General features: G+C 40.0%; 2 protein-coding genes and 1 long non-coding RNA gene across 7 annotated transcripts in view; all 3 read left to right on the forward strand.

The window, feature by feature from the left end:
* Positions 1–16,455, forward strand: part of TAF1B (TATA-box binding protein associated factor, RNA polymerase I subunit B) — a 46,404-nt gene extending 29,949 nt beyond the window's left edge. Inside the window, exons 9-15 of one of the 2 annotated variants that reach the window (XM_085056836.1) lie at positions 3,904–4,051; positions 6,144–6,321; positions 6,626–6,672; positions 9,366–9,456; positions 9,902–9,972; positions 11,949–12,174; positions 15,799–16,455. In XM_085056836.1, the coding sequence (XP_084912962.1) occupies positions 3,904–4,051; positions 6,144–6,321; positions 6,626–6,672; positions 9,366–9,456; positions 9,902–9,972; positions 11,949–12,174; positions 15,799–15,985 (948 nt within the window). In that variant the 3' untranslated portion in view covers positions 15,986–16,455. The other variant, XM_085056837.1, reaches the window with a different exon arrangement.
* Positions 16,456–19,822: 3,367 nt separating this feature from the next.
* Positions 19,823–23,627, forward strand: LOC146440273 (uncharacterized). Its single transcript, XR_014851102.1, has 3 exons — positions 19,823–20,676; positions 21,480–21,516; positions 23,143–23,627. It is a non-coding gene; the product is annotated as an uncharacterized LOC146440273 (long non-coding RNA).
* Positions 23,628–23,903: 276 nt separating this feature from the next.
* GRHL1 (grainyhead like transcription factor 1) overlaps positions 23,904–25,506 on the forward strand; it is a 41,487-nt gene continuing 39,884 nt past the window's right edge. For 2 of the 4 annotated variants that reach the window (XM_085056840.1, XM_085056842.1), the window contains exon 1: positions 23,904–24,045. In XM_085056840.1, coding sequence (XP_084912966.1) covers positions 24,026–24,045 — 20 coding nt within the window. In that variant the 5' untranslated portion in view covers positions 23,904–24,025. Of the gene's footprint in view, positions 24,046–24,403; positions 24,541–25,506 lie in introns of those variants that run through there. The other 2 variants (XM_085056839.1, XM_085056841.1) reach the window with 1 other exon arrangement.

The raw sequence follows: 25,506 nt of genomic DNA on the forward strand, positions 1-25,506 counted from the left end.
CTGTCAGCGTTGTTGATCAGTTGTGAAGGAATCCAAGCTTGTGAAACACCTGAAAAGGCTAGCAGGTGGCACAGCTTTAAAAGGGTTTTTTGATAGTCTTCCTGAAATTATTAGGTGCCCTCAAGGGTTTGTAACTTAAGTTTTGTATGTGGTATTTACTGTGTTTCCCAGGTTTCCAAAACAAGATGAGAGCTCAGTAGCTCCATGTGGTGATTGACAGGGGAGTTGTCCTAATATTTAGCACAGAAATATATCTTGAATTCTTTAATTTATGATTGGATAAGTGAAAGTTATACTTGGAGAGTGTGTGGCGTATGATCTAACACTGTCCTGTATTGTCCAAGTACTCCTCCCTTGGGGTTTAATCATGGGTTGCTGGAGGCAGAGTTTTTTTAACTGAAGGAGGTAGGCCCTGGCTCTGGGTTTTGCTTTCCTAGTGGATTTGCTGGTTGACTTCCAGTGCAACTTGTTTTATCAGGTTCTTTTTTTTTTTTTGGCAGAGCTATATAGCTAGGTAGAAGGTGGTAACTTTTATTAGTTTTGAGGTAGCTGCTTGTTTGCTGCATTTTTCTTGTTCTTAATATTGTCTCAACATTTGCTTTGTTGGTTGTGTGGAATTTGGGTGTTCTTTCTCTTTTAATATTCCTAGTATGTTTGAAATTTTGCAGAATAAAGATTTTCTGTATGAACTCTCAACTCTTTTAACAGAGTGTGAACAGGGTATACAGTGTCTGGTAAAAAACCCAGTACTTGGTTACTGGAGGAACCCTACAGTGTTCTTAGCCCTTGTCCTTTCAGCCTTTAGCCCTGTGCTGTGTCCCAGGCAGGTGTGACCTTGTGCTGGATGCAGCTATGCTTGCAGCTTCCCGTTCCAGAGGTGACTGTGCTGCTGGAAGTGGGGGTTCAGTTCACCCTCTTCAGCCTCTTCATCATGACGCGGCTCTGCGTTGTAGCAATGGCACTACTACAGGGAATGTTTTTGAGCTTAGAGTTTAAACCCTGGGAAGTAGCAGTTGATTTGGTTGATCTTTATCTTCTATTAGGATGCACTTTCCAAGTGTGTTTAGATCTCTTATTGACACACATCAACAAAGAACAGTTTTTGTCTGTTAACACTGTTTTTAAAAAAAGCCAAGCAGTATCTCTCAGTCTGAATTGTTATTTGTCGTTTTTATACCTCTCATTTGCCTTCAGAAAGAGGAAAGTGTTGGTTGTCATTGCAAAGCAGAGCATTCTCTAGGCATCTTGAAAAAGAACCAAATTGCCTTCTGTAAATTGCGAACAAAAGCTTTGAAACAAAAGTAGGTGTTGGGCATAGGGAGAAAGGTATGATTCACTAATAGCTAGGATAGGAAAGCTGTCTCCTTGCCCTGGTACAGGGAGAGAAGCTCAGGTAAAAGGTAATAGAGGTGTCTATTGGAGTTCTCCAATTAAGATCTATATTCCTTAAAGTAACTTGTTGTCCAGTTAGACTTCAGATAGCTCCATTGCTGATAGTTTAATGTTTGAGAATGGAAATGCTTCAAATGACTGAATTCCCAGTGTCTTAATTTATTTTCATATGTGATATATTATTATTATTAAGAAGCTACTAATTCAACTGCTTTTCATTAGGGGGAAGCATATTTCCTTGCTATCTAATTAGGAATAGTATTTATATAATGTTCTTACTTTAATTATCTGGGACTTTAATTTTTCTCCCGGTGCACTCAGGAGAAGTCACATATGGTTCAGGTTTTGTTCCAGTATTGGTTTGGTATTCAATTTAGCGCTACTTTTTAAAAGGAATGGAAAGTACTGTGAGCCTGGTCTTCTGCAGAACTCTGGTAATGCTTGTTCTTCTTGTTTCTAAAGATAGTCCTGGAGCAGTCTAAGCCAATTTTAACACTGTTTAGAAACTGTAATGGACATGATACAACTTCCTAACTGTTACAAAAAGTTGCATGTGTAATAGTAGGTGACAGCAGAATTATTCATTTGTCTAAGCATGTGTTCATGCAAGTCTGAACTGCACTCTGAGGGGAGATTATTAAAAAAAGAAAATGCAATGTTGGTAATCACTCAAAACAAAATTTGAGCATTGGCTACAGAGCTTATATTAAAATAGGTGAAAGCAAATGATTGAATGAAATCAATTAGGTCACATTATGTCTTCTTGTAAATACAGTTACTTTGTTTGTAATCTGAACTCAGAAAAGAGCAGAAGCCTGAATTCGCTCCTGTTCAGCAAAGTTTTGAAGCTTTTCACGAAGTGTAAAGCCTTGCTAAGTTTCTTTTAAAGGAAGATTCCATGTACACAAAGTGACTTTATAGAATATGAATACATATTTGTGTGCTGAATTACAGCCACTGAGTAAAGGAGAAAAAACATTGCTTTTTGTACATTTAAAATGGTAAAGTAGCCTGGAGAATGGAAAATGTTGCTTTTAGAGGTAAATTCAAGTAATCATTTAAAATATAGAGAATTAAGAATGTTTAGTGAAGCAGCTCAGGTATTGTGAAATGAGGGTCAAACCTTTCAGCCATACTTATGCAAAATTCAGGTCCTGCTGAGTTCATTATGAATAAACATGTCAAAATCTTTGCAAACCTCAGTACGAATTGGGAGAACTTTCTTCATGTATTCAATGGTTTTAAGAAGATAATTTCCAATTTATTTTCTCTAATAGATATGCAAACACAGATTTTATTTTTTTGTAATAAATTACATGAAAGAATCTGTGGAAGGGTTCTTGAGAATGTGGGCCTGTTGCTGAATGGGAATATGGTCACAAAGACCAAGGAGAAGTCTAAAGTGTTGATTGTGTTTTTTGCCTCAGCTTTTGAGAAGCGGGTTAGGGAATACAGGAACAAATTGGACATATGAAGGTTCATGGTTTGTGATGAGATGCTGCCATGAGTGTTGAGGCAGCTGGCTGGTGTCACTGCATGGTCACTGTCAATAGTTTTTGAGTGGTTCTGGTGACTGCCCAAGTCCTCAAGGGAGGCAGGGGAACCTTCTTCTATACTCAGCCCTGGTGAGACACATGAGGGGTGCTGAGTGTTGTTCTGGGCTACCCAGTACAAAGGAGATGTGAATTCAGTGGAGTGAGGCCAGTAAAGGGCTGTGAGGATGATGGAGTGGAGCCTGACAAATGAAGAGAGGCTGAGAGAGCTGTGACTGTTCGTCCTGGAGCTGGAGGATACTCAGGGTGGGTGTGATGTGGTACCTGCAGGAGGGTGCAAAGGAGGAAAATCAGATCCTCCTTTGTGGTATCCAGTGACTGGATGAGAAGACGTGGGCACAAATTGAAATACATGAAATTCCATTTAAGCATAAGGGAAAACAAAATCTTTTTTCCATTGTACAGTGGGGTTGGTGAAACACTGGAGCAGATTTCCCACAGACCTTGGAAGCTGCCATCTATGGAGATATTCACTACCTGGCTGGACATGGTCCTGGGCGGCCTGCTCGAGCTGACCCAAGCAGGGGCTTGGACCTGATGGTCTCAAGCAGTCCCTTCCAGCCTCCACCTTCTGTTGTTCTGTGACCTCTTCCCTCTTAGACAGTTTGCCCTCAATTGCATCTCTATTGTTTTTTTCCAAAGCTCTTTCAGTTTTGGGCCATCTGGACACATAATGAGCACTTCACAAGAAAGGTGGTGGGTTGGTTGGAGATCTGAAGCAACTTTCTGTTTGTCTCTTATATATTTAATGGGATTTAAAGCTAGCACACATTTCTCTTTGGAGTACTGCTATCTGGCTCTATTCTTGCACATGTGTTTAGTCATTGAGTGCTAAAAGAATGTGTGTAAATAATCCTGTATTAAACAATACAGAATTTAACATCAATAACTAATTTTAAATAATTAACATATGTGGTAATAGAGCAAATGTATAACCTCCTCTAACCCTGTCTTTCAGTCATGGCCTGTATATGAAGAAGTGTTCAACAAAATGCACGAGCTTGCAGCATTTTTAGACCTGCCTCGTTTTCCAGACATAACAGACAGCTGCTTTCTTCATCCAGACATGCTGTGCATGAAGTACTTGATGGAAGCTAATTTACCTGGTAAATATTTTCCCTAGCCCGAGCTGATAAAATTTTTCTGTGGTTTATTAAACTCTACCAAAAAGGTTTAAATTACGATTTCAAAAGTGGCTGCACTTTTCCTTCTAATTTATTCTCATTTAATCTTGAACTGAAAGGTATTCTTTCTATAGAAAGCACCTTCATCAAACATTTAGAGTACGTATTATGGGCCCAGATATGCAGGGGCACTCTGATGTTGGCTCTCTAAGGTTGTGGAGTGGATACTTCATTTTAAGTCTTTCAGTATCCATGTGAACTAAGAGGCACCTGTTGAATTCATGTGATACATTAACTTTAGCTAAATCATTCATGAAGTTGACCAGATTGCTTAGCTCTGGAATTCTCATATGTAAAAATGACTTTATATTCTTTAACATAGAATAGATTTTGTGTATAATATTGTATAGTAGCATTTATTTTAGTATTAATTGATTCTGTGTAACAGATCAGCTACTGTTTCACTTGATTTATGATTTAGTTCTGAAATCATATATTGCGTAAGTATTGACTCTTTTTGTCTATTCTAAAATTAAGTCTTGAATATTGGCTTGTCAAGAAAGACCAATATGTCCTAGTATGTGAACTGTCTGTTGGGTTACCATACTTTCTGTCAAATACCACTGTCACTGAAGATGAGTTACACAAATGGCCTGTAAATTTTTTTTCTCAAAACATTCCTAAAGTTCATGGTAGGGGAGGGGGTTATTGTCATATTTTGCGATTAGTTACAATGAATAAAAGTGTTTGGTTTTTCTGTTTATTCACAATTGAATGAAGAGAAGGTAACCAGTGTGTTTAGGTTTAAAATACCAGAGTAGTAATTCTGATTTTGTAGTTTTGTGCCAGTGTTGTGATCCCATAGAGGATCACATTATTTTACGAACTGTGAAGTATCAATTGAATAAAAAAAAGGCTACAAATTTGTAATTTTCAGATCTTCTACAGAGAAATTCAAGGCTAAGTACTCTTTGAAAATCACTGCAGAAGTGGAATATATTGTCCTTTACCCTGCAACTAAGATTTTTATCATGTAGGAGCATTTTTAAAAAAATTGAAAGTGGACTGCTGCTGTTGTCTAACAACTAAAACAAAGCAATGAATTGACAGTGTTCAAGGACCCTAAATACCAACAAAGAGACTACCTTATGTATCTGAAATAAAACAAAATATGCTGCTAGTATTTATAAGAAAATCTAGTTTCCAGATATTTTTTAACTTTTACTGTTATGTGTGAGATGATTAAAAACTAATTCCTGCTTAACTCTTTGTAAGGAGCAAGAGAGTATAAGTACAGCTGGATTAAGGTTGTACTTAGTCATACATTGCTAACCTTTGTGGAATCTGATGGTGGTGTAATCAACTCCTGTATTTCTTGCTAAACAGGAAAGGTGAGAAATTTGGGAGCTTTGTATCTGTGAAAAATAAGCAGAGTAATAAGTGACTGTATAGATAGACTCCTGTATATCTAGTGGAGCTGCAGCTGGATCTTCCTGGCATAACCCTCACCAGTGCCAGCGGGTGCGATGGGGCTGCGCAGGGAAAGCCAGGTGTGACCTCGGCAGGTTTTGCTGGGAGAGCTGTGAGTGCTGCCCTGCCACCATCCAGCTGCTCTCCATACCCAACCAGCTGCTTTACAACCAGCCCTGTTCCTCCTGGATCTGTCCTGCCATGGGTGTTGAGTCAACATGCAGGAAAAAAGTTTGTGACAAGTCTTTTGCTTTTGGGGTCTTTTGTGAAAATATACTTATGTGGATTTACAATAGGCTTTCCCACAAGAATGTTCAGGATGATCTCACTGCATCATTCAAGTAACATCAAAGCACTATTAAATATGTGGTTTTTATTCTCCATATGAATATATACTAAGTCACAAGTGTTTTCCATGTAAGCACAGTGAAGGTTGCCTAGTATTCTTAAAAATATCCAAAAATATTCCCCAGCCTGAATAATACGGCTGTCAAATGGTCCTAAAAGACCTAAGCAGTGTTTTACTCGAATGGGCAACATATTTGCCCTGTAAAAGTATTTCTAGCTTGTCTTAACATTTTATATTTTTATTTATATTAATCAGATGAATTGCATAATTGGACTTGTCGAGTGGTGAAAAAGATTGGTATTGGAGAAGTGGATTTCCTGACTCTTATGCCTGGAAATAAGTCAACAAGAAAAGTGAAATATGATGTTCTTGCTGCAGCAGTTATTGTAGTTGTGCTCAAATTGCTGTTTTTATTAGATGATCACTATGAATGGTAAGTGTCCAGACAAATCTGTGGCAACCCCCAAATTTCAAATAGTGCAAATGCATGTCTTGGGTTGTTCTTTCTTTAGAGTTAAATTTATACTACTGGAATTTCAGTTAAGTTCAGTAGCTAAAACCATACACCTGAAGGCATTTGAGACGTGAAATATTAGTTACTTTTAAAAATCATTGGGTTTTATCTGAAACTTGGAATAAAATTAGGATGTAATTTTTTTTAGTTGTATATGAACTTCATGTGAAAAGTGCAGTATTTGGATCTACAAAACAGCCTGATTTTTAAAATTTTTTTACAGGTTACGTTCAGAGTCTGCTGAAGAAAGAAATAAAAATAACACGGAAGGTACATAAATATTCTAGTGGAAGCAGTGTACTTGTCTTATTGATCACTAAAATGTGTTTTTGTCATTCTTTAAGGGCAAATTTTATTCAAAGAAAAGAATAGATCCTGTTCATGTAAAATGGCCTTAGTGTACCTGCATAACCTTATTGTTCTGGATAGGGGAATTTGGTACACATTTTGCTGGGTGCCTCTGCTTCTGCTTATGCATGTTTGCCTCTTGCTTTAGCATTTTGTGCTTGGTAGGTGGAGATGAATGGATACACCATGAAGAGGGAATGCACTTTGATCATAAATAGCAGATTTACTAGGGGCATCAAACCACATTTATGATAAAATCCAAACTTGTTTAGTCTTGTTAAATAAAATGTCTTAGTGTGTAACGTATTTCAGATGTAATCTAGTTTCTTAGTCCAAATAATCCTGAGAGAGTGTGGAAAAGCTAGCAGCAATTAAGATAGAGAAGATAATGGTGTGAACATGGTTCTTTGAGGGCAGAAAGACCAAATCAAAGATTAGAAATCTTCAGGAAGATGTTCCATGGCCTGATCCAAATCACAGTTGAAGATAATATCCAAGATGTGTTACAGTGGTTTATTTGTTGGCCTTTCATCCAGTTCTGGGTCATTTTGACCGTTCCATTGCTTTGTTTAAAATTTAGGTCTATAATAAAGTTATGGCGTTAGCCATGTGTGAGCCAAATTACTGCTGTGACTAGAAACAGTTATCACTGTTAACTAAAACTGGGAATTTTCACATTCAAGTAGGTACACAAACTTATGGTGGATTCTTTTTTGCTTTATACTTCCCTTGAAAACTTGAAGTACATGGTAGTGACAAGAGTGGGGAGTTGTGCAACTGTTTTACAAGCTGAGGCTCAAAGCCATTAATGTCTTAATGGGGTTTCTCCCTTATTAACAAGTCTTATTGCCCTTGGGAATTAACAGCTCGTTCCTTGCCCACTTTTTTAATTTAAAATCTGCTGGTGCAAGTGATCCATGTGCTCTGTTGTGTTGTCCCTATGCGTAAAATGTTGGGGTGATGTTGACCAGCTGCACAGAGGAGCTGATCTGAAAATTTCTGTTAGAGCACTGATTAGTGCCAGAGCTCAAAACTGCCTCTGCCATTTTCCCAAAGTTAAAGTGCTGAAATGAGTAATGGTTAGTACTGGTTTTTAAAGATTCAATTTATGTTGACTGCATTCTCAACTCAACTCAACTGTCCATTCTCTAGTGCCTTTTTTTAATTAAAAAATAGTATTTCAGTTCCTACATTTTTTCAAGTCACACTGGAAGCAATACAACAGATAATTGTAGTTACCTACTGTGTGTGTTCTGTGAACTGCACACATCCACAATACAGGTTTTGTTCAAATAAAATGTGATTGAGATATATATAGATGTATATGTTTGTGTGTATCACAGAGCTGTGTATTTTCCAGTCAGCTCAGCTATATGAATGTCAGACTAGCAGTACTGGTTATTACAGTGTAGCATCATGTCTCTGACAATGGGTTTGCGTGTGACAGATGCTTAATAATTCATATGAAGTCTAACACAATTTCTACCACACCCCCAGCAGTTTAGGAGTATTTACTTAAACCTCTGGGTTTAAGGAGCTGATAAAAGAAGTTGTATCCAGACCTTTGAATTTCAAGGATTGCTGAGGGGCCTTTGTTGCTTTCATGTGTCTCTTGCTTTTTGAGACCATTTATGTTTCTAGCATCTAGACATTCTGAGACAGGATAATGCAAATAGCAGAAATGCAGATAATACAAAGGGTATGTAAGTCTGATTGTAAGAACAGTATATTCACCTTCAGGAGAGTTTGAACAGCTGGCTGGCAAAGCTAAGCATGACGCAAGCATCGCATGCAGTGCAGCTGGGGTGATGGGGAAATGCAAAATCTGGTTAATTCACAATGCAGATATTCCACCCACGGGGAATAAGAGTTTATTATATTTTAAATATATGAATCTACACCATATTTCTGTTTGGAATTCTTACCCTTACTGTACCCAGCTGGTCTGCTTCAGTCTTGTGCCTCTTTGGGGGTTCAGTGTTAAAGGTGCTGCTAAATGTCCTGTGCCTTCATGTTTTTGCATGTGCTGGTAAATACTTGTTCACATATCAGTGAGTGAAGTTCCTGTGCTCAAAACCATGGGAAGCTAATACAAAGTGAAGAGCATTGTCTAGTTTATCTTTCCAGCCCTGTGAGGTTTCAAGGGTAGCAGGATAGACGGTGGGGAGCTGATGAACTGTGTGAAATTTTACATCTGAGCTTCTTTAGGTTTTATTTGTTTAAACTTAAGCTTGATGCATAGTTTCATTAATCCTGTCAATTCAACTTTCAAACAGGTGAAGGCCACTCCAATGGAGAGCTAGTTCATTTGGTAGAGAGGAGGTGGTTTCTAGGCTTACCTTTCCAGAAAAGAGGGAAAAGGTTTGGATTGTGCTAAATCTATAAAATCTATGTTACAGGACTTCTTTGCACTTCCTTTGACATGCTGTTCTTTCACTCCATTTCTGCATTTCTTTTTCTTACAGAATTATTAGATCAAGTGTGTTTTCTTTAAGCACATAGCATGCAGGATATGTTTGTATACAAGTGCAAGGTGCAGGGTCTAACTGCCTGGAGACCACTTTCTCTGTCATTTCTTTCATTTATTCCCAAACTAAAATGTGTATTTTATTCAGGTGGTCCATATTTTGAGTTCAAGAAGTGGTATGAGGTGGTAAAACATTCCTTGGATGTGGAGCAAAAGAAACTGGATGAAGAAAGAGCCAAGTAAGAGGTTTTTAAATACTTCTTTTTTAAGGTAATTCTACATGAACTCCTGATTCCCACAGAAATAAAAAAGGTTAGAAATTTGCTCCACATATCCATCCACCAAGCTTGAGTGAATACAATGATTAAATCACTGTCCTGATTTTCTATGTACACTCATAATATTTATCCAGGTTATTAATTAAATGCTCACTTCCTGTGAAAAATAGCTTATACAGATGAACAATTAACTGATCACAGTAGATCTAGGCTAACATGCCTTCGTTTTTCTACTCAGAAAAAGACTTCCTAGATACGTTGGAGAGGCAGTGGCTTTTAATAGCACTAACCATTAGATTATTTTTATTTTAATTTAAAATTCTAGCAGTATTTGTAATCAATTATTCTTTTATTAGTTTGCTGCAGCTTTCTTTTTATTAACAATTCTTTTGTCTCTTACTGGTAGGTATCTGTGGAGATGTGAAAAGCCATTGTTCTATTCAGTCAAGAATAAGTCTAAAGTTCTAAAGAGAAGACGTGAGTAAACTTTGCTTCTTCCCAGCAACACGGAAATCTGCTCCAGCTTTTCCCATCATAGAAAATCCTCAGCCCTGACTGATAACGTTTACATCTTAAAATACTTTGTCTTCTCTCTTTCATCTCTGGGTACAATTATTGTAGTACTATTTTACAACCCGTGGCTGGAATTTTTCAAACACACACAACTGAAACTGCCTTTGCTAGTCTTCCTAACAACCTACTGAACCACATCTCAGAATGAGATGTCCTCATCTTTTCTAGTTTGCCAGCTGCCTTTGTATCACTATTCCTTGTGCCTTCTTGTTGGTCTTCCATGGCCTTCCTGTCTGTTTCCTCCTTTAGTTTCTCATATGCTTTGGTATGAATATCCCAGTATGTCCTTTGGTAGATCTTGCATGTCCTTCTTCTCTTCCACTCCTTCTTGCAGCCTTCTACAGAAAGCAGGGAAGGCTTTACTTGAGTAGCCAGCTGTATGTGGTCAGAATGCAGGTACAGCTACTGTATTTTAGTAGCTATAGAAGTACTTGTGAGAGGTTTCTGGGGTTTATGTTGACATAAAAGCAAAGAAAAAAAACCACCAAACCCCCATTGTCTGTAGGAATACGGAAAAACAGAATTTTATTCAGCCAAATTAGATCTAGAGTTCTTCATTCTACATTTTATATTATTCAGAAAGCAGTAGGTAAGTGGAGAGTGATGTTAAGTGTCCCAAGTGGTATTTTTCGTTTTATATACTCTTCCAGTTTCTGCAAGTGGCAGTTTTATATAATCTTCCAGTTTCTGCAGTTTCCCTGCAAGTTCAGGGACTTCTAAACAAGTTGTGTAATCCTGTTTGGTTTGAATTACACATGTTGGATTTCTCCTTCAAGAATGCAGTGGGGTTTTTTTTAAAGTACTTACTCTACACAGTTCAGTTGGGGTGATTCCTGCAGTCAAGTTGTGTTCCATGGAAACCATGTTTTGATTTATTTATTGCAAGCTGATCATTTACTCAGATGCCCTTTAACTCCTGCATTTATAGGAAAAGAGATTCCTCTTCTGACTGCTTCTCTTGGAGCTGGAAGAGGACCACTTAGATTACAGAGCTTTGTTCCTGCTGTTGTGAGCAGGAATATCACATCATGCCATTGTAACTGGGCAGGATTCATCTTAAAATGATTGTACCATAGTAGAGACAAACAGTGCTCTGTCAAAGACTTATGTACCAGGTACAGATTTTCAGAAACCTTCCTAAACCTTTGATTTTGATCATAGATTTTAGTGTCCTCTTGAAAGATAGACTTCTCAGTCCTTGAATTACTTTAGGAGGTTTTTTCCTGTGGGTTTCGGATAGGGTTTTTTTTCAATATATGAATGAATTTATTTAAATACAAGTCATAAAAAAAATTAAAGCTCCAACAACAATGGTTTTTAACCTGCTTTTTATCCTAGGGAAACAAGGCATAGGCAGTCATGTAGTGTGTTCTGATCTATCATGATAGTTTCTTTCCCTTCTCAGCCTCAGTAACTTAGGGAAGCTTGTTGTTCATTCACTAGCGGTGGGCAAACATTAAGTTTTGGTTTGTTTTGGTTTTTTTTCCTAGTTGAAATTTGCACTATGAAAAGCCTAACCTTGAATCCATGTGTATATGAATATGCTTTTTTTCAGCATAAAAATCAAAGCAGTATCAAGGATTTTACAGTTCTTACTTGTGGGAAAGTTTTAGAGTGCCCCACTACTAATATTGTTAGGTATGAAAGACATGGCATTTTGAATTATGTTTTAAAATCTTTCACTAAAACATGTGAAGAGGGTGGCAGAGAAAACATAGGGACTTCCAGGATTTCTCAGTCTTTCACGCAGAGGTTTAAAGAAAAAACAAAAAATTTTAAAAAGCACAAATACCCCATTTTATTCCTCTATTGATCACCTCTAAACAGTATTCTGATATTTAATACTTTTGAATTTGTTTATTTTGTTTCTATTTACACAGAAATGGTTGTGAACTTACAAAATCAGTTTGGCAAGCTGTCTGGCTCAGTGCGACGTGCTGAAAAGCCAAATCCTTCAAGTTTTCAGTTAAGTTGGTCTGAAGAAAACACAGATGGGAGTTGTTTTCACGGGCATAGCCTGAAGGGAATTTTGCAAGAAAAATGTGGTTTACTGACAACCATGAACCCTGACTATTGGCTGTGTACGGTTAAACTATGTAATGAGAAGTAAGTATTCACATTTTTGCTAAATACATTTTGGAAGGTTCTCTTGAAAGTAAAGTTCTGTACATATATTTCTGCAAATGACAAGTACAGGGTGTGTGCAAAGCTATGTGTTCACATATAGTTACAATCAGTTGTAGTAAAGGGTGTGTGAGGAATGGATAGTCTTGGACTGTGAGTAGACAAATTGTAACATGAAGAGTGATCAAAGTGAGTTTATGAGACAAGAGGAGATGAGACTAAATCAACAACTAGAGTCACATGGCAAGAACAGCAGCTAGATACAAATACTTCACTTCTTCATAGTGTTTTAGAAAAAAAACTTGTAATGCAACTCTCCAGAGAATGGGAAACAGTGCCATTCCTCTCCTCCCTGGCCTTTAAAAAAGCATACAAAATTAATTTTCTAAATCACTGATTTTGTGATGGCCTTAATCAAAATCAAAATTAAAATTAGCAGTAGTTCAAATAAGCAGGCAATTAGTGCTTTCAGAACATACTTTAAAAAATAAATGCAAGTGAAAAAGAACTTTATCACTATTTCATGTAAGTGTATCAGGAATCAACAGTTGCAAGTTTTGCATGCAGAAAAGTAAAATAATACACTTCTTTTACTGGAAAAGTAAAAAAGATTATATGTGTGACAAGAAAACAAGATTTTATGCTATTAAGCAAGTTTTGTGTCTGTCTTTACTAGAGAACTCTCCCCAAATCCTGTCTTTACAAGTGAAAGAGATTTTTTTCGAAGGAAAAAACTTAAGGGTATATCAAAGCAGTCATGCTATTTCTTAGTAAACTTATTTCTTCAGAGGACCTAAGTAGCAAGGAGAATGATAGTCCAGCCAATCCAATCTTGTAGTATGTTATATGGATATTTAAGTATCTTCCTAATTTGTGTTGGACATCTCACTCTTCCTTTAATACCTTCTCACTTCACATTCTGCAAAAATTGGTGAGTTTTCTCCTTGGTTTTCTACTTGGAAGGGTGCTGACAGAGACACAGAGGAAAAGCCCTGCTGAGGGAATGTAGGAGTTGGGCAGCATTTACTCCAAAGAGTAGGAAATATCTAAAATAGGTTTTTTTATAAATTCCCTGTCTTCTGGATCATGTGGCAGACTTTGGTTCTGCCATTGTTTGTATCATGAAACCCTAATCCAGAAGAGGAATGTGCTGATGAATATCAGTGAAAAAGATCAACTCTGTAGTTGGTTTCGATTCTCCTGAATTTCTCACGTGTGCAATTGGAAGGTGGTTTTTTGGAAAGGAGGTTGGGTTACATTCATGTGAAATGAGATTTCTGTAGTCTGTTGAATAACATGGCAAATCTTTATCTAGTATGTAAGTCAAGATGGTATTCAGAGATCAATAGCCCCCATGCAGCCTTAGCAATATGGTCCTGATTTTTAAAACATTAAATTCCCCTTGAAAATAACTAGGTTTTACAAGTATGCAGTCTTTTCCGTCTTTCTGTGGATTTATTTGCTTATTTTCATTTTCCTTTTCACATTACTTTTGACATACCCACTGTGACAGAAACAGATTGGAATAGTGTAGCACAGTGTTACATTACAAGAGCTTTGGTTATATGGATTCATTCTTCCGTATGAATAAGAACCTTTTTTTTTTAAGGGAGTAGAGGTAATAATCCTTTTACCGCAGATTTGCGTAAATCTTATGTACACGTTGAATGAGTGGATATTTTGGTGTATGTTTGTGTGAATAATTTTCCATGCAAAGTCTGTTTTTAAGCCTACATTTTCATATGTAATATATTAAAATGTTAATGGCAAACTGTCGTAGCCTTCATGAAACAAGATTTGAATTTGAATTTAAATTCTTACCAGTTAAATTTCCCATTATATCATTTGCAATGCAAGTAGTTAATTATACATCTGACACTTACTTAACATTGGAAAACAACATCTACTCCCTCAGATATGAGGGTTTATCCTGTGCAACTCTGGGTGTGTATATTAGAACTAAAAAAATGTCTTACACATTCTCTTTCTCTAAAAATCAGCATGGTCTAACTGGACTGCCTGAATGCTTTTTTCCTGGGACTAAAGTGTGATTACAGTGTCAGCAAAGCTGAAATCAGTCAAATAGTTGGTGAAATGCTTTTACATTTTATTTTAAAACTTTCTGTTTTAAACTGGGTTCTAAACTGATTTGCTGTGGAAGTCTTTAGATGTACTCAAATGATCATAAAGGTCTTTTCCAACCTGAAGGACTGCATGATTCTATACGTGATGATGTATTACATCACGTGATGATGTGGAAAACGTTGTAATGCTATTGGGGGATATGAGGTGGGGCAGAGGATGGGATGTACGGCATGAGACACCTAGTTCCAGATTTCCAATCTGCCAGACTTGGGGAGGCTTTGAACAGACTGCACTCCCTGAAGTGTGGCTTGCCTGGCACTCAGGACAGGTCTGTCTGTTCCTCCAGTTTGAGGTGAAATGTAAATGTTTGCTGGGCCAGAGGGAGCGAGCAAATGACTTTATAGTCTCGTAATTAGCACACTTACCTGTAAATTGGGACAGACAGATCCCAGTCCTTGTTCTGGTGAATATTTAAGACAGCTGCTCTGAATCAGACACAGGGAACATTTTAAACTGCTTCTCCACATCCCAAGGCAATACCTAGTAAGTTAGAACATGTATAGGATTTATAGGTGAATAGCACCTGAACCCCCATATCAATGTACGGCATTTCTATTTAAAAATTGAAACTTTATAGTACTTTAAACCAAATTTGGGGATTATCCAGAAGAGGGTGTTTTTCCAACCTAAGGTGCTGAACTTAATATTTACAGAAGTATCTCTGCAGTTTGTCGTCAGTGTCATCTTTTGTTTGGTCTGACACTTGTTACTATCAAGTCTAGTCTGCTGTTTTCATTATATACTTCATCAATAAAATCACCTCATCATTTTCATTAATATTTTCACCACAAAAGCTACAAAATAATTAAGCAGAAAGCTGCTACAGCAGTAATTACTTTTTGTTGACCTCGTCAATGTTTGCTCCGATGTTTCCTGTGTTACTCCATTGGCTTAACTTAGCTTTTCTCTCTTGTTTCTAGACACATAATTTGTATTTAGCACACAAAGGCAGGGAACAATAAATGAATGGGTTATTATCCCATGACATAGCGTCAGGAAGATGAGAGGGGAACCCTATAGAGAGAAGAACAGAGTAAAGAGCCTGAGGTGTCTGAATTGTCTAGTCTTGGAAATCTTTTAAAATAGGGTGAGGTAGTCATTTTAATACTTCGCTACATTTGCTAAAAGCTGGAAGTACAAACAGTGGTTCCATGTAGTTCTGAAAGGCAAAGAACGTATTCTTTGCCTCTGAGTAAGACCCTGATTCATAGTGCAAGAAGCTATAGTGGCTTTTCCTTTTCACTGTGTCTGCACCAGCTCTGAAGATGTTTTGGTCCAGTCAGGGTTTTGCAGGAGTGGATCACTTCACAGAATCAACCCTGTAAACTAAAATCATGATTTATGCTGTTGGTAACATGTAGAGTTTACCTCTAATTACAGTTAAATATATAAATGCTGGCTAAATACTAACTAAATGCACTTGTAATTTAGGGCTTTTTTTTTCTCCCCATTTCTTTTCAGATTGTGTGGTCATCTGGCTCATTACAGAGAAGTGGAGTTTCCCCAGAGTTACCATTTTGTACTAGGGTTATTCTCCTTTCTTCTGAGGATTCAGCCCTCATATATACATGATGAGGTGTGTATGATAGAACACAAACTTTTCAATAAAAAACTCTGTAAAAAACACAGCACAGTCCTAAGGAAGTAAAAAGGGCCTACAAACCCCAGTATTAAACCCATGTAAGTTGGTTGGATCCCAAACCATGGTATTACATCTAAACTTACACTGATTCTTTTGTCTTACGGACATTTTTTGTTAAGATAGTAGTGCTGAGATGTACTGCTATACTCAGTTTTAGTGTCATTTTACCTATAATTTAAGATACTGATAGGAAAGTGATAGGAAAGGAAACTGCCAAGGAAACTGTTAGTCACCATTTTTTCATTACTTTACATTAGAGCCAACAGAAAGCTGTGAAATTACCTTTTTTTTTGTATAATTGTACATACTTTGAGTGTACTGGACATGACATTAGCATCTAATTACATTGTGAGATTTTGCAATAAAATATCTATTTTTTTACCTACCATTGTATGACAGTAAATATATTTCTAGAAAAAAATGTTTGTTTGTTTTTTTTAAATACTATGTTAACAAATAAAAGAAGCAGTTGGTCAGTGTTTTCATTGCAGTGAGTTTTTTCTTCATTATTTCTAAACAGCATTCCAGTTGTTCTAGAACAACTCTGGCACTGTTTTCTACATTTCCTTGCATCCTGTGTATCTCCCAGTCTCTTGTTGTGCCTGAGCCTCTTATTCAAGTGTTCTCTCAGGTCCACATTCCACTTCAGGCTTCACAGATTTTGCAGATACTTTTGTACCTGGTATAAAATCTGATCCTATTTCTTATGCAGTGGTAACTGCCAGGTCCTCCTGTTGTTCTTCTTTTGCAAGGCTGCTGTTACAGCCTTGAATTTCTTCTGACCACTTCATAACCCAGCATCTTCAGCAGCTTGTGCCCTGGCCATTCTATCAGTTTCTCATGCTTGATCTTATTTATGCATTGTGTTTTTATACTGTCCCAGACAGCATGTAAATGAAGTTGAGTGCTGCCACTACATGAAAGACACCGTAATATGTACATACATTTGTTGAACCGAGATGCTGTGTAGATACCCAGATGAATAATGCTGCTTTCAGCTGAATGAAATTAAATTCATCATCTCCAACCATCAGTATGGCATACAGAACTTGCCAAATCTATTTGATCAAAACCAAAACCAACAGCTATTTTTAAGCATTATTATAAACAAGAAAAATGGTGCCTGCAGACTTGACAAAGAGTAATGATTTCCTCCCTGAGCAAGGCCTTCAGTGCGATGTAATCTGGGAGGTTAATCAGTTCAGCAAGTAGATTGCAAAGGGTTTTAAATCTGTTGCAGTTCAATCCATGAAGTTGTTTAAAAATTGGGAACAGGTGAATGATAGGAGAGGTGATGTGCTGCCCTGCCTGTCTGGAGCAAGTGATAAAGTGGTATTTCAAGTACAGGTAGGGCAAACAGGACTATTAAAGGTAAGTTTTAATACTTACATGGAAAAACTGGCAAACCAGGCTTCATTGGCTCAGTAGAGGCAGGAGGTAATATGGTGTCCTGATTTGTGGTTGTGACACAAAAGACACAGTTTGGGTGAAAGTTTTTACTTTTTCAGGTATTTTAATTAGTTACTGTAGTGCAGGGATTTAAAGCAATGCTTCTATAAAGTGACTAATATGCAGATGAGAAGGCATAGTTTTAGCCATACAGAGCTAAACTGTGCTTGATGTGGGAAGAGGAAAGAGTAGACTGAATTATTACTTGGTGTATGTGTTAAGAGATTTCGTAAGTGGGCACAGTTTAGTATGTCTAAATCTATTGCCACGCTGTGCTAGATACCTCAGACTTCTGGTGAGGTGTGTCTGAACTGATGTTTACATTAATGGACTTGGAACATACCAGTTTCAATTTCACCTTGTGTCTGGTGTTTGTGTTTTAAAATTAGCCATTCCCTATTAAGTTTGACCTCATCTGAGTGAATTATTAGTGGTTGTAAGTATTTGGTAAAATTATTCTTTGTACTTTTTCTAGATGAGCACTTGTATCAGTTAAAAAACTGCAGAAGTGTAAGACACATTGTCACTCTTTTCAGCAGTGCTGGCTCAGACGACTGAAAGCGTCTCATTCTTTTTACTGTAATATCTGTTAAAGTTTTGAATTAACTATCTAAAAGACACCTCGATATACATAAAGGATTAATTTAATTCAGATGCCTTTATTGGAAGACTTACGCACTTAATTATAGGTATAGCTTTCTTTTAAAACTACTGCAGTGGTAAAATCTGAGCTTCATAAATTAAAAATACTGTGCTCATTGTTACATTGTTACAAACGTAAGAAAGCTCCCTTAGATGTTAGACTAAATTAAGGCTGTACTTTAATAAACTGGCATAAAGCTTGTGCAGTTAATCATCAAGAGCCATGTGCCTTCTGGACACATAGGCTAAGAGTCAGATTTAAAATAAAGGGTGTGCCCCAAAAATGCTTTATGTTAGTTCTATCCAGTTTAATCAATCAACACTTTTGTTGGAGTAATGGTGTTTAAGAAGCTGACGAGCCACAGGAGTGCCTTATCTTCAGTGAAGTGTAGTTGAGCTGTGCTGGGACAGCTGCTCCGAGCGCAGTTAGCAGCGGCCGGAGGCGGCGGAACAGACAGCTGCCGGCAGCGCTGCAGGGCAGGGTGTCTGCGCAGCCCAGCGCTTCCAATCACCTCCGCTCTCGGCTTGGAAATTAAAGCTCCTCTCCGTAACTATTTGCTGAAAGCGTCCAGTTAAAGCTCGGCTACTTTTTTGTACTTACTCCCGTGGAAATTTTGAGTAAAGAGGGTCCCCTAGTTTAGTTTCTTACTCTCAAAGTTGAATTACAGTTCTTAAGTATATAGATAAAGGCAAGTGGGGGGTTTTAGAATAAACTGTTAACAGTAAATACTGAGACGACTTAATTAATTATTAACTTAGAAAATAGCAAATCAGTTATTCTAATACCTGCATGGGCCTTCTAAAGTGAAGTTAGTCTTTTTCCTAGTTTTATGTGTTAGAAAAAAATTGTGTGTAAGTGGGCAAAAGAAACCTTGCTTTATGAATTTTCCTAAATGCAACCTTTCTGTTGTTAAGGTGGAGAAATACGACATGTCTCTTTTTTTTTCTTTCTTTTTTTTTTTTTAAAGCACAGCCTTCAGCAGAATTGGTATTTTACCCTTACTGTTTGTTCACTACCTTGGTGTGTCTGTGTTCTCAGTATCAACTTAGTCTCAGTCAAATATGTTTTTCTTTCCAAAGTTTTTACTGTTGTCCAGACATGAAGGAAAGGTGTTTGACTTAAACAGAGTGAAGGCCCTGAACCTGATTTAACCAGGGAATGAGAATCAGCAAAGCCCAATGCCTGTAAGCAATGCTAGTCTAATTTATTTACCATAGTATATTGCATGGGTTTCACTGCAATTACATCTTTTCTAACCCATTTTTAGCACAACCCCTGAAACAATCATGTGTGGAAGATTGAAGAAGGCTTCATGCAGTATTGCAGGCAAGGCAATGAGTATCTTGCTTTCTCATAACTTCTTGGAAATCTCAAGTCCCTTTCTCAAATGACTTTTCTCCTGTTTTGGACAAATAAGACTTCTGCTTGTTCTGAGTAAAAAATTACTTCAGGACATTGTGGTAAACTGTCAAGAGGGTGCTCTTGCAGGGCTGGGAGCAAAAGAACAAGGACCCACAGGGGTTTTGGGACAGGTAAAGTCTGAAAATATTAAATCCCCTAATAAGGTGTCTGTCTCCTAGTTTGTCTCTCCTTCCCCCATGTCAGGTTGAGTAAGTTTTATTCTTCACATGCAGAGAAAAGTCAGAATAACTCTGTGTAATGAACCTTCTATTTTGATCCAAAATGGAATGGGCTTCCCAGCACATATGGTTATACATATTTCCTGGCTGAGTATGTTAGTGTGTGGATTGGTCACAGCAGCGTCTCTCACTGCATTTGTCCTTGTGCTAAATGCAGGATGCTTGCTTTCCAGCATCTCCTCCACAGTTACTGGTCCTGTTGCACCTGTGTGAAGCTCTTTATTCCTGTCAGGTTAGACGAAGGAGAGCACAAACAGGATGCCAAGATGTGGAAACAGGCATATGTGAAAGATGTCTCATTACTCCTTCTGCTAGGATGCTGCTGAAATGGTGAGCAAGAGTAAGGATGACCAGAACAGGAGATGGATACTGATGTCCTCACATGAGGTTATTGCTGCCCTTGTACAGCTGCTAATGGCAGCATTTCCAGAGCCAGAACATGCCTCCCCTGTCCTCGGCATCTACACTCTGCCTCCAGCAGTACATCAGGTGGTTTTAGAAGAAAATACAAGCACTTTCTTCTGGTAATCTCTTATGGCTGCTCTCTAATGTAGAGGTGCTCTGTGTCTGCTCATAGACTGCCCCGTTGTCCCAGCAATGGCTTTGGTCACTAGCTGCAGACCCTGCCATTGCCTTGTGACAAGGCCACCAGGAGTGTTCAGTGCCTATGTTGTGATCTCAGAGCTTGGTCTGGATCCTGAGGTGCTTCTGTTGTGCTGTGTTGATATAAAATTGTGGGAAACCATTGTTTCATGAACTGAGAGCCGGGGCATTCATGACTCCTAACGGGGCAGCTGGGTGGCTTCCGTGCTGCAGAGCAAAGTGGATTGGGCAGGGATCAGTGGGCAGCAAGGGACCTGGACACACTGTTCTCTCACTACTCCAGTATGGGCCTGTGTGACAGGACTTATGGGCACAGCGGTCAGTCCCAGAGAAAGCACAGTATTGAGCAGAGATGATAAATGGTCAGTGAAACTGGATGACGTGCTAAAGATTTTACTGTCAATAAAATTTTAGGTTTCAGGCTGATTTTTTTTAATATATAGGCTGCTGCAAAATTTGTGAATTTATATTGTCGTAAATTCAGAGTGTCCTCAGACTGATGGAACTCCATCTCTTGACCCTGAATTCTCTGTATGCTTTTAACAGTATCTGCATTATCTCTAGGCATAAATACAGAATCAAAAGGGGAATCTTTAAGGAATGTTTGTAAGATTGCATAGAGGGATATGACTGAAGTGGAAAGCAAACTGTTTCTTTTTTCCGTATTTCACACACTGTGCTTTCGTTTATTACTTTACCTTTTCCCACCCAGCTTTTTCCATCTCTTTCTTCCAAGGCATTTCCAGCTTCCTTTTCCACCATCACTTGTCTATTTCTTTGCACTGTGCCCGTTTTCACCTCAGTTTCTACTGAGTTTGGGAAAACTCTGTCTGGGCTTTTCTATTTTTTTTTCTTTTTTCCTTTTAAGCTCTTTGATGCCTTCAGGTTTATTCTGCGGGGGTCAGTGATCAGCTTTGGGCTCACTTTTCCAGGTCTATCCTTAGCAACCACAGGCCTGTTGGCAGTGAAGGAAATCTTTCCTGGTGTGCTGTGTAATGGAGAGCATAGGAGCTTCACTGCTCTTTACATCCAGCTCTGCAGCCTGGCCCTTGTATCTTGGGGGTCCAGATTAAGCAAAAAGTATCTTGTTTTGACTCCCTGCTGCCTTTTGTGAAATCAAAAGTACTGCCACAAACCTGATGCAACTTGTTTGTTTATTACACAGGTGTGAATGACCAGAGCATGTAGATGATAATTATCAGGTATGAGATTTTAAACCCATATTTGTTAGGTAAGTCATAACAGTAGCTAATTCTTGTCCAGAATAAATCCCAGTTTCTCTGGACAGCAATGTCAATAGACAGACTGGGAAGAGGGGCAAGCTTGATGAGACAGTGCTCAGCCAGATGGGTGCCAATGGTGTATGAGTGTGGTGGGGTTCCTTGCGTGTTTTGAGTGAGATTCATTTAAAAATAAATGAACGTGTGAAGAGGGGAAGGAGAATGCTGAAGGAAAGACTGAGGCAGAGGGAAAGGTTAAGGGAAGGGCATGAGAGGTGGAGGAGAGCAGTGAGTTCAAGGTGAAAGGGCTGAGTGAGGGAAGAAGTTGAACGGAAGGCCAGTCAGCACAGGGCAAGGGAAGTCCCGCCAGAGCACTGCCCCACCAGGCTGGTGTGACTTTATGCCCCAGCCAAAGCTCTGCTAAATCCCTTTGTGCTTCTTGCCTGATTTTACTTGGTGGTGATGCAACCCAGTTAGTGACATCACATAAATACACCTACAAGTGGTGTTGCAGAGTCTAGATTGTGACCAGCAGATTAGTCAGTGGTGTCACAATCCGGTGTTTATATCATTGTCTCCTGAATGTGGAAGTGATTGCTATGGTGATAACCAAGTTTTCATCAGTGGATCAGGCTGTTAAGAAAAGCCATCCCTTTTGCAGAGACAAACAGTTTGGAGTTATTTGAAATAAAATCGTGGTAAACTCAAGTAGAAATAGCAAGTGTGGCACATTACTAAGATTTTAGCAATTGGGGTGCAACCTAAACATGTGACTGAACTCCAGCACGTCCTGCATCTGGGTCACCTATGGCTTACAGGGCAGTATTATATTTTATTGTTAATGAAAAGTGTGCATCTGTGCCAAAAAAGCAGTGGTCATGTCTGCACATCCCAGAATTCTAAGAACAGAAGCAGGGAGCATGAGTGAATGACACCTGAGAAGGTCAGCAGTCCTTCCCGGTACTTGCAATTTTGAGCTGGTTTTGTAATTTGTATCGGAAATAAAGCAAGTTATACTTGGAAAGTTACATTTTTCTAAACAACATCATAATCAGATGACAATATTTTTTTCATATATGAGATCAGATAAGAAATTTCTTGTATGTAATCTAGAATTAGATTTTAAAGATGGGTTCAAAATATAGAATACTTTTTACTGCATGTCATAAAGAACAATTTACATCAGTTCATTTCACTTTGTAGAGCAAGATCATACTTCAATATTGATATTTATCTTTTGCCATCCTAATGGCAATGTTTGCAGATCCAAACAAAGCATTTTGTTTCTAGAATGCTAATTGCAATCCAGTCAGAGGATATTAAGCAATGTCCAGGATTAGACCCTTTGTTAAAGTTTGTCTTCTCCAGTTTCATATTTCCTTCGGTTGGCTGGTTGAATTGTCCTTCTGTAGTTTTGCATTGGAGTATATCCTGTACAAATAGGGAAGAGATTTTGACCTAGAAGGAGAGACCTCTTATTAGTGAACATACTTTTAAATTACAGTAGCTATCTGAAGTATCTTGACATATGATAGATAGCACTGTTGCTATATGGGTTTGATTCAACTTGTTACTTAGACAAGCAACCTCCCACCCTTATTTCTCAAGGAGAAACTCAAGATCTTTCTGATTTGACTTCATGCATGCCACTTTGGATAAATCCGACGTGTTTGTGATGTTGCTGCCGGTGTTACAGGGGAGCATTCGCATGCAGTTTCAGCAGTAACTGATTGTACATGTCCCTTGCTCCCTGAGCCCGGGCTCATCTGCGAGGCACAGATGATCCATGGATGCACCGCCCTTCAGCAGCCGCTGCAGTGCTTCTGCAAACTCACGGAATCGGTGAGGCTGGAAAAGACCTCCGAGATCATCGGGTCCAACCTGTGGCCAAACACCACCCTCTCAACCAGACCAGAGCACTGAGCGCCACACCCTGTCTTTTCTTAAAAATCTCCGGGACAAGGAATGCGCACCTCCCCGGGCAGCCCATTGCAATGTCCAGTCGCTCTTTCTGTGGAGAAATTCCTCCTACTGTCCAACCTAAACCTTCCCCGGCACAGCTTAAGACTAAAATAAAGGCAATTCATACGGTTGTGGTGAGTTTAGATTTTCCTAACAGCGGGTGTAGTACATAGAAAATAAATAAAGTTATTTAGTATGGGAGAGAGGGAGAAGGCAATCCCATTTTCTGCGCGAACAAGCTCTCGGGGCTCTCCCCTGGCCCAGCGGCTCTGTCCCGCCGCTCCGGCCCGCCGAGCCCTCACAGCGCCGGCCCCGCCCCCGCGCCCGCCCGGCCAATGGGGACGCGGCGTCCCCGCCCCTCGGCCCGCGGCAGCCAATGGGAGGCGCGGCGCGGCGCGCGTCCACCTGCGGCTGCGGGAGCACCTGAGCGGGCGACAGGAGCTGACAAAACTCGTCGGAGCGGCGGGTGCGCGGCGCTGCTCCTCCCGACCCGCCCGGCCAGTCCTGCCGCCCGCTGCCTCCGCCAGACATGACACAGGACTACGACAAGTGAGTGAGCCGGGCGGGGGAAGAAGTACCGCGTCCGGTCCGACCGGTGCCGCCGCCCCGCCGGGGGGCTGCGGCGAGAGGGGCTCGCCGCCCGGGGGCCGGGCCGGGGAAGCCGCTCCTCTCTCGCTCCTCTCTCTCGGAGGAGTACCCGGAGGCTGCGGTGGGGCGGTGCGGAACGGCGGGGGGGACAGGGGGCTGAGCCCCGGGGGGGACCCGGCGGCGCAGCGGGGCGACCCCGGCGGCCACCCCGCCCCGCGGGGCGAGCGGCGGGGCTGGGCCGGCTTTGAAACCCGATCCCCGCAGCGAGGCGTGGGGCCGCCCCCCGCCCCGCCGGGCCGCGCCTTAAATGCGGGCGGCGGTGGCGGCGGCCGCGCCGTCGGGAGGAGCTGCCGGGCCGAGGGAGCCGGGCTGAGCCCCCCTGCCGCTGCCCGGCGGCCGCACGGCCCCCATGGACTTCTACGAGGCGCATCCCTCCGGCAAGGTGGACTTCGGCAGGTAAGCGCGGCTTCCGGCGAGCTCGGCTGCGACCGCCCCGGAGTAGCCGAAACTGGGTGCTGAGAGAGTTAAACAGAGCTCCAGGTGTGTGTTGTCTGTAACTTTGTGGTGTCGAATGTGAGACGTCGCCTTCAAGCGGATACCAAGCTGTGTTTAAGGACACGGGTCTGTTCTGCACTTGTCACCGTGTCTGTCTGCTGACAGTGGCCATGGACTCTTAAGAGCCAGAAAATGGGGTAACTGAAGTGATTTGATTTCAAGAACCGGTTATAAAATCTCTATACTTTGAATGATCGGTGACTGGAATGCACTCATTTCCTAGGGAATGCGTAGGATATTGAACCCGGCTTTTTGTTTCAATATGCTACTTTCTAGGAAGAGGACTCTAATGCATCAGCTCACTAACTCATGCCTGTGATTAGGATTTTTCATAGGTGTGTTTCTTTCCAGTGACACTTGGTGGATGAGGCCATAGCAATTTGGGTGCATGCACTTTGTTTTTCTGGCACACACAAGCTGGTGACAGAAATCCTCTGTGCTGCCTCAGCACTAGAGGTGTGCTCTGTGCAGGAGCAGGCACGGCACGACTGGGCAGCTCTGAACGTCACCAGGTGAATTGCAGGGTGAGGGACAGGACGGCTGGTCCTGAATCAGTGAAGTAAGTAGGAACAGTTTTTGTGGTCTGAGCACAGAGCATCGAAGTCTGGGGAATCCTCTCAGGCAAAGAGAGAGTTTCTGCTTTTTGTAGTATTCTTCTGCTTCCACTGTAGTCAGGTAGAAAGTAAAATTGGGAAATAATTAGAACTGCTGTATGAAACTTATTTTCAGCCTCTGCTGGATGTCTACTACCCTGTGAGCACATCAGCGTGCCAGTTATCGTCTAAAACTTCGGAAAAAACATATGTTTGTCTTCTCTTATTAATATTTTCTCATTTTCCTGAAAAAAGCTATAGTTCTTCTAAAGGA

This window comes from Lichenostomus cassidix, chromosome 3 (assembly GCF_008360975.1).
Source record: "Lichenostomus cassidix isolate B80296 chromosome 3, HeHo_3.0, whole genome shotgun sequence".
Lineage (NCBI taxonomy): Eukaryota > Metazoa > Chordata > Aves > Passeriformes > Meliphagidae > Lichenostomus > Lichenostomus cassidix.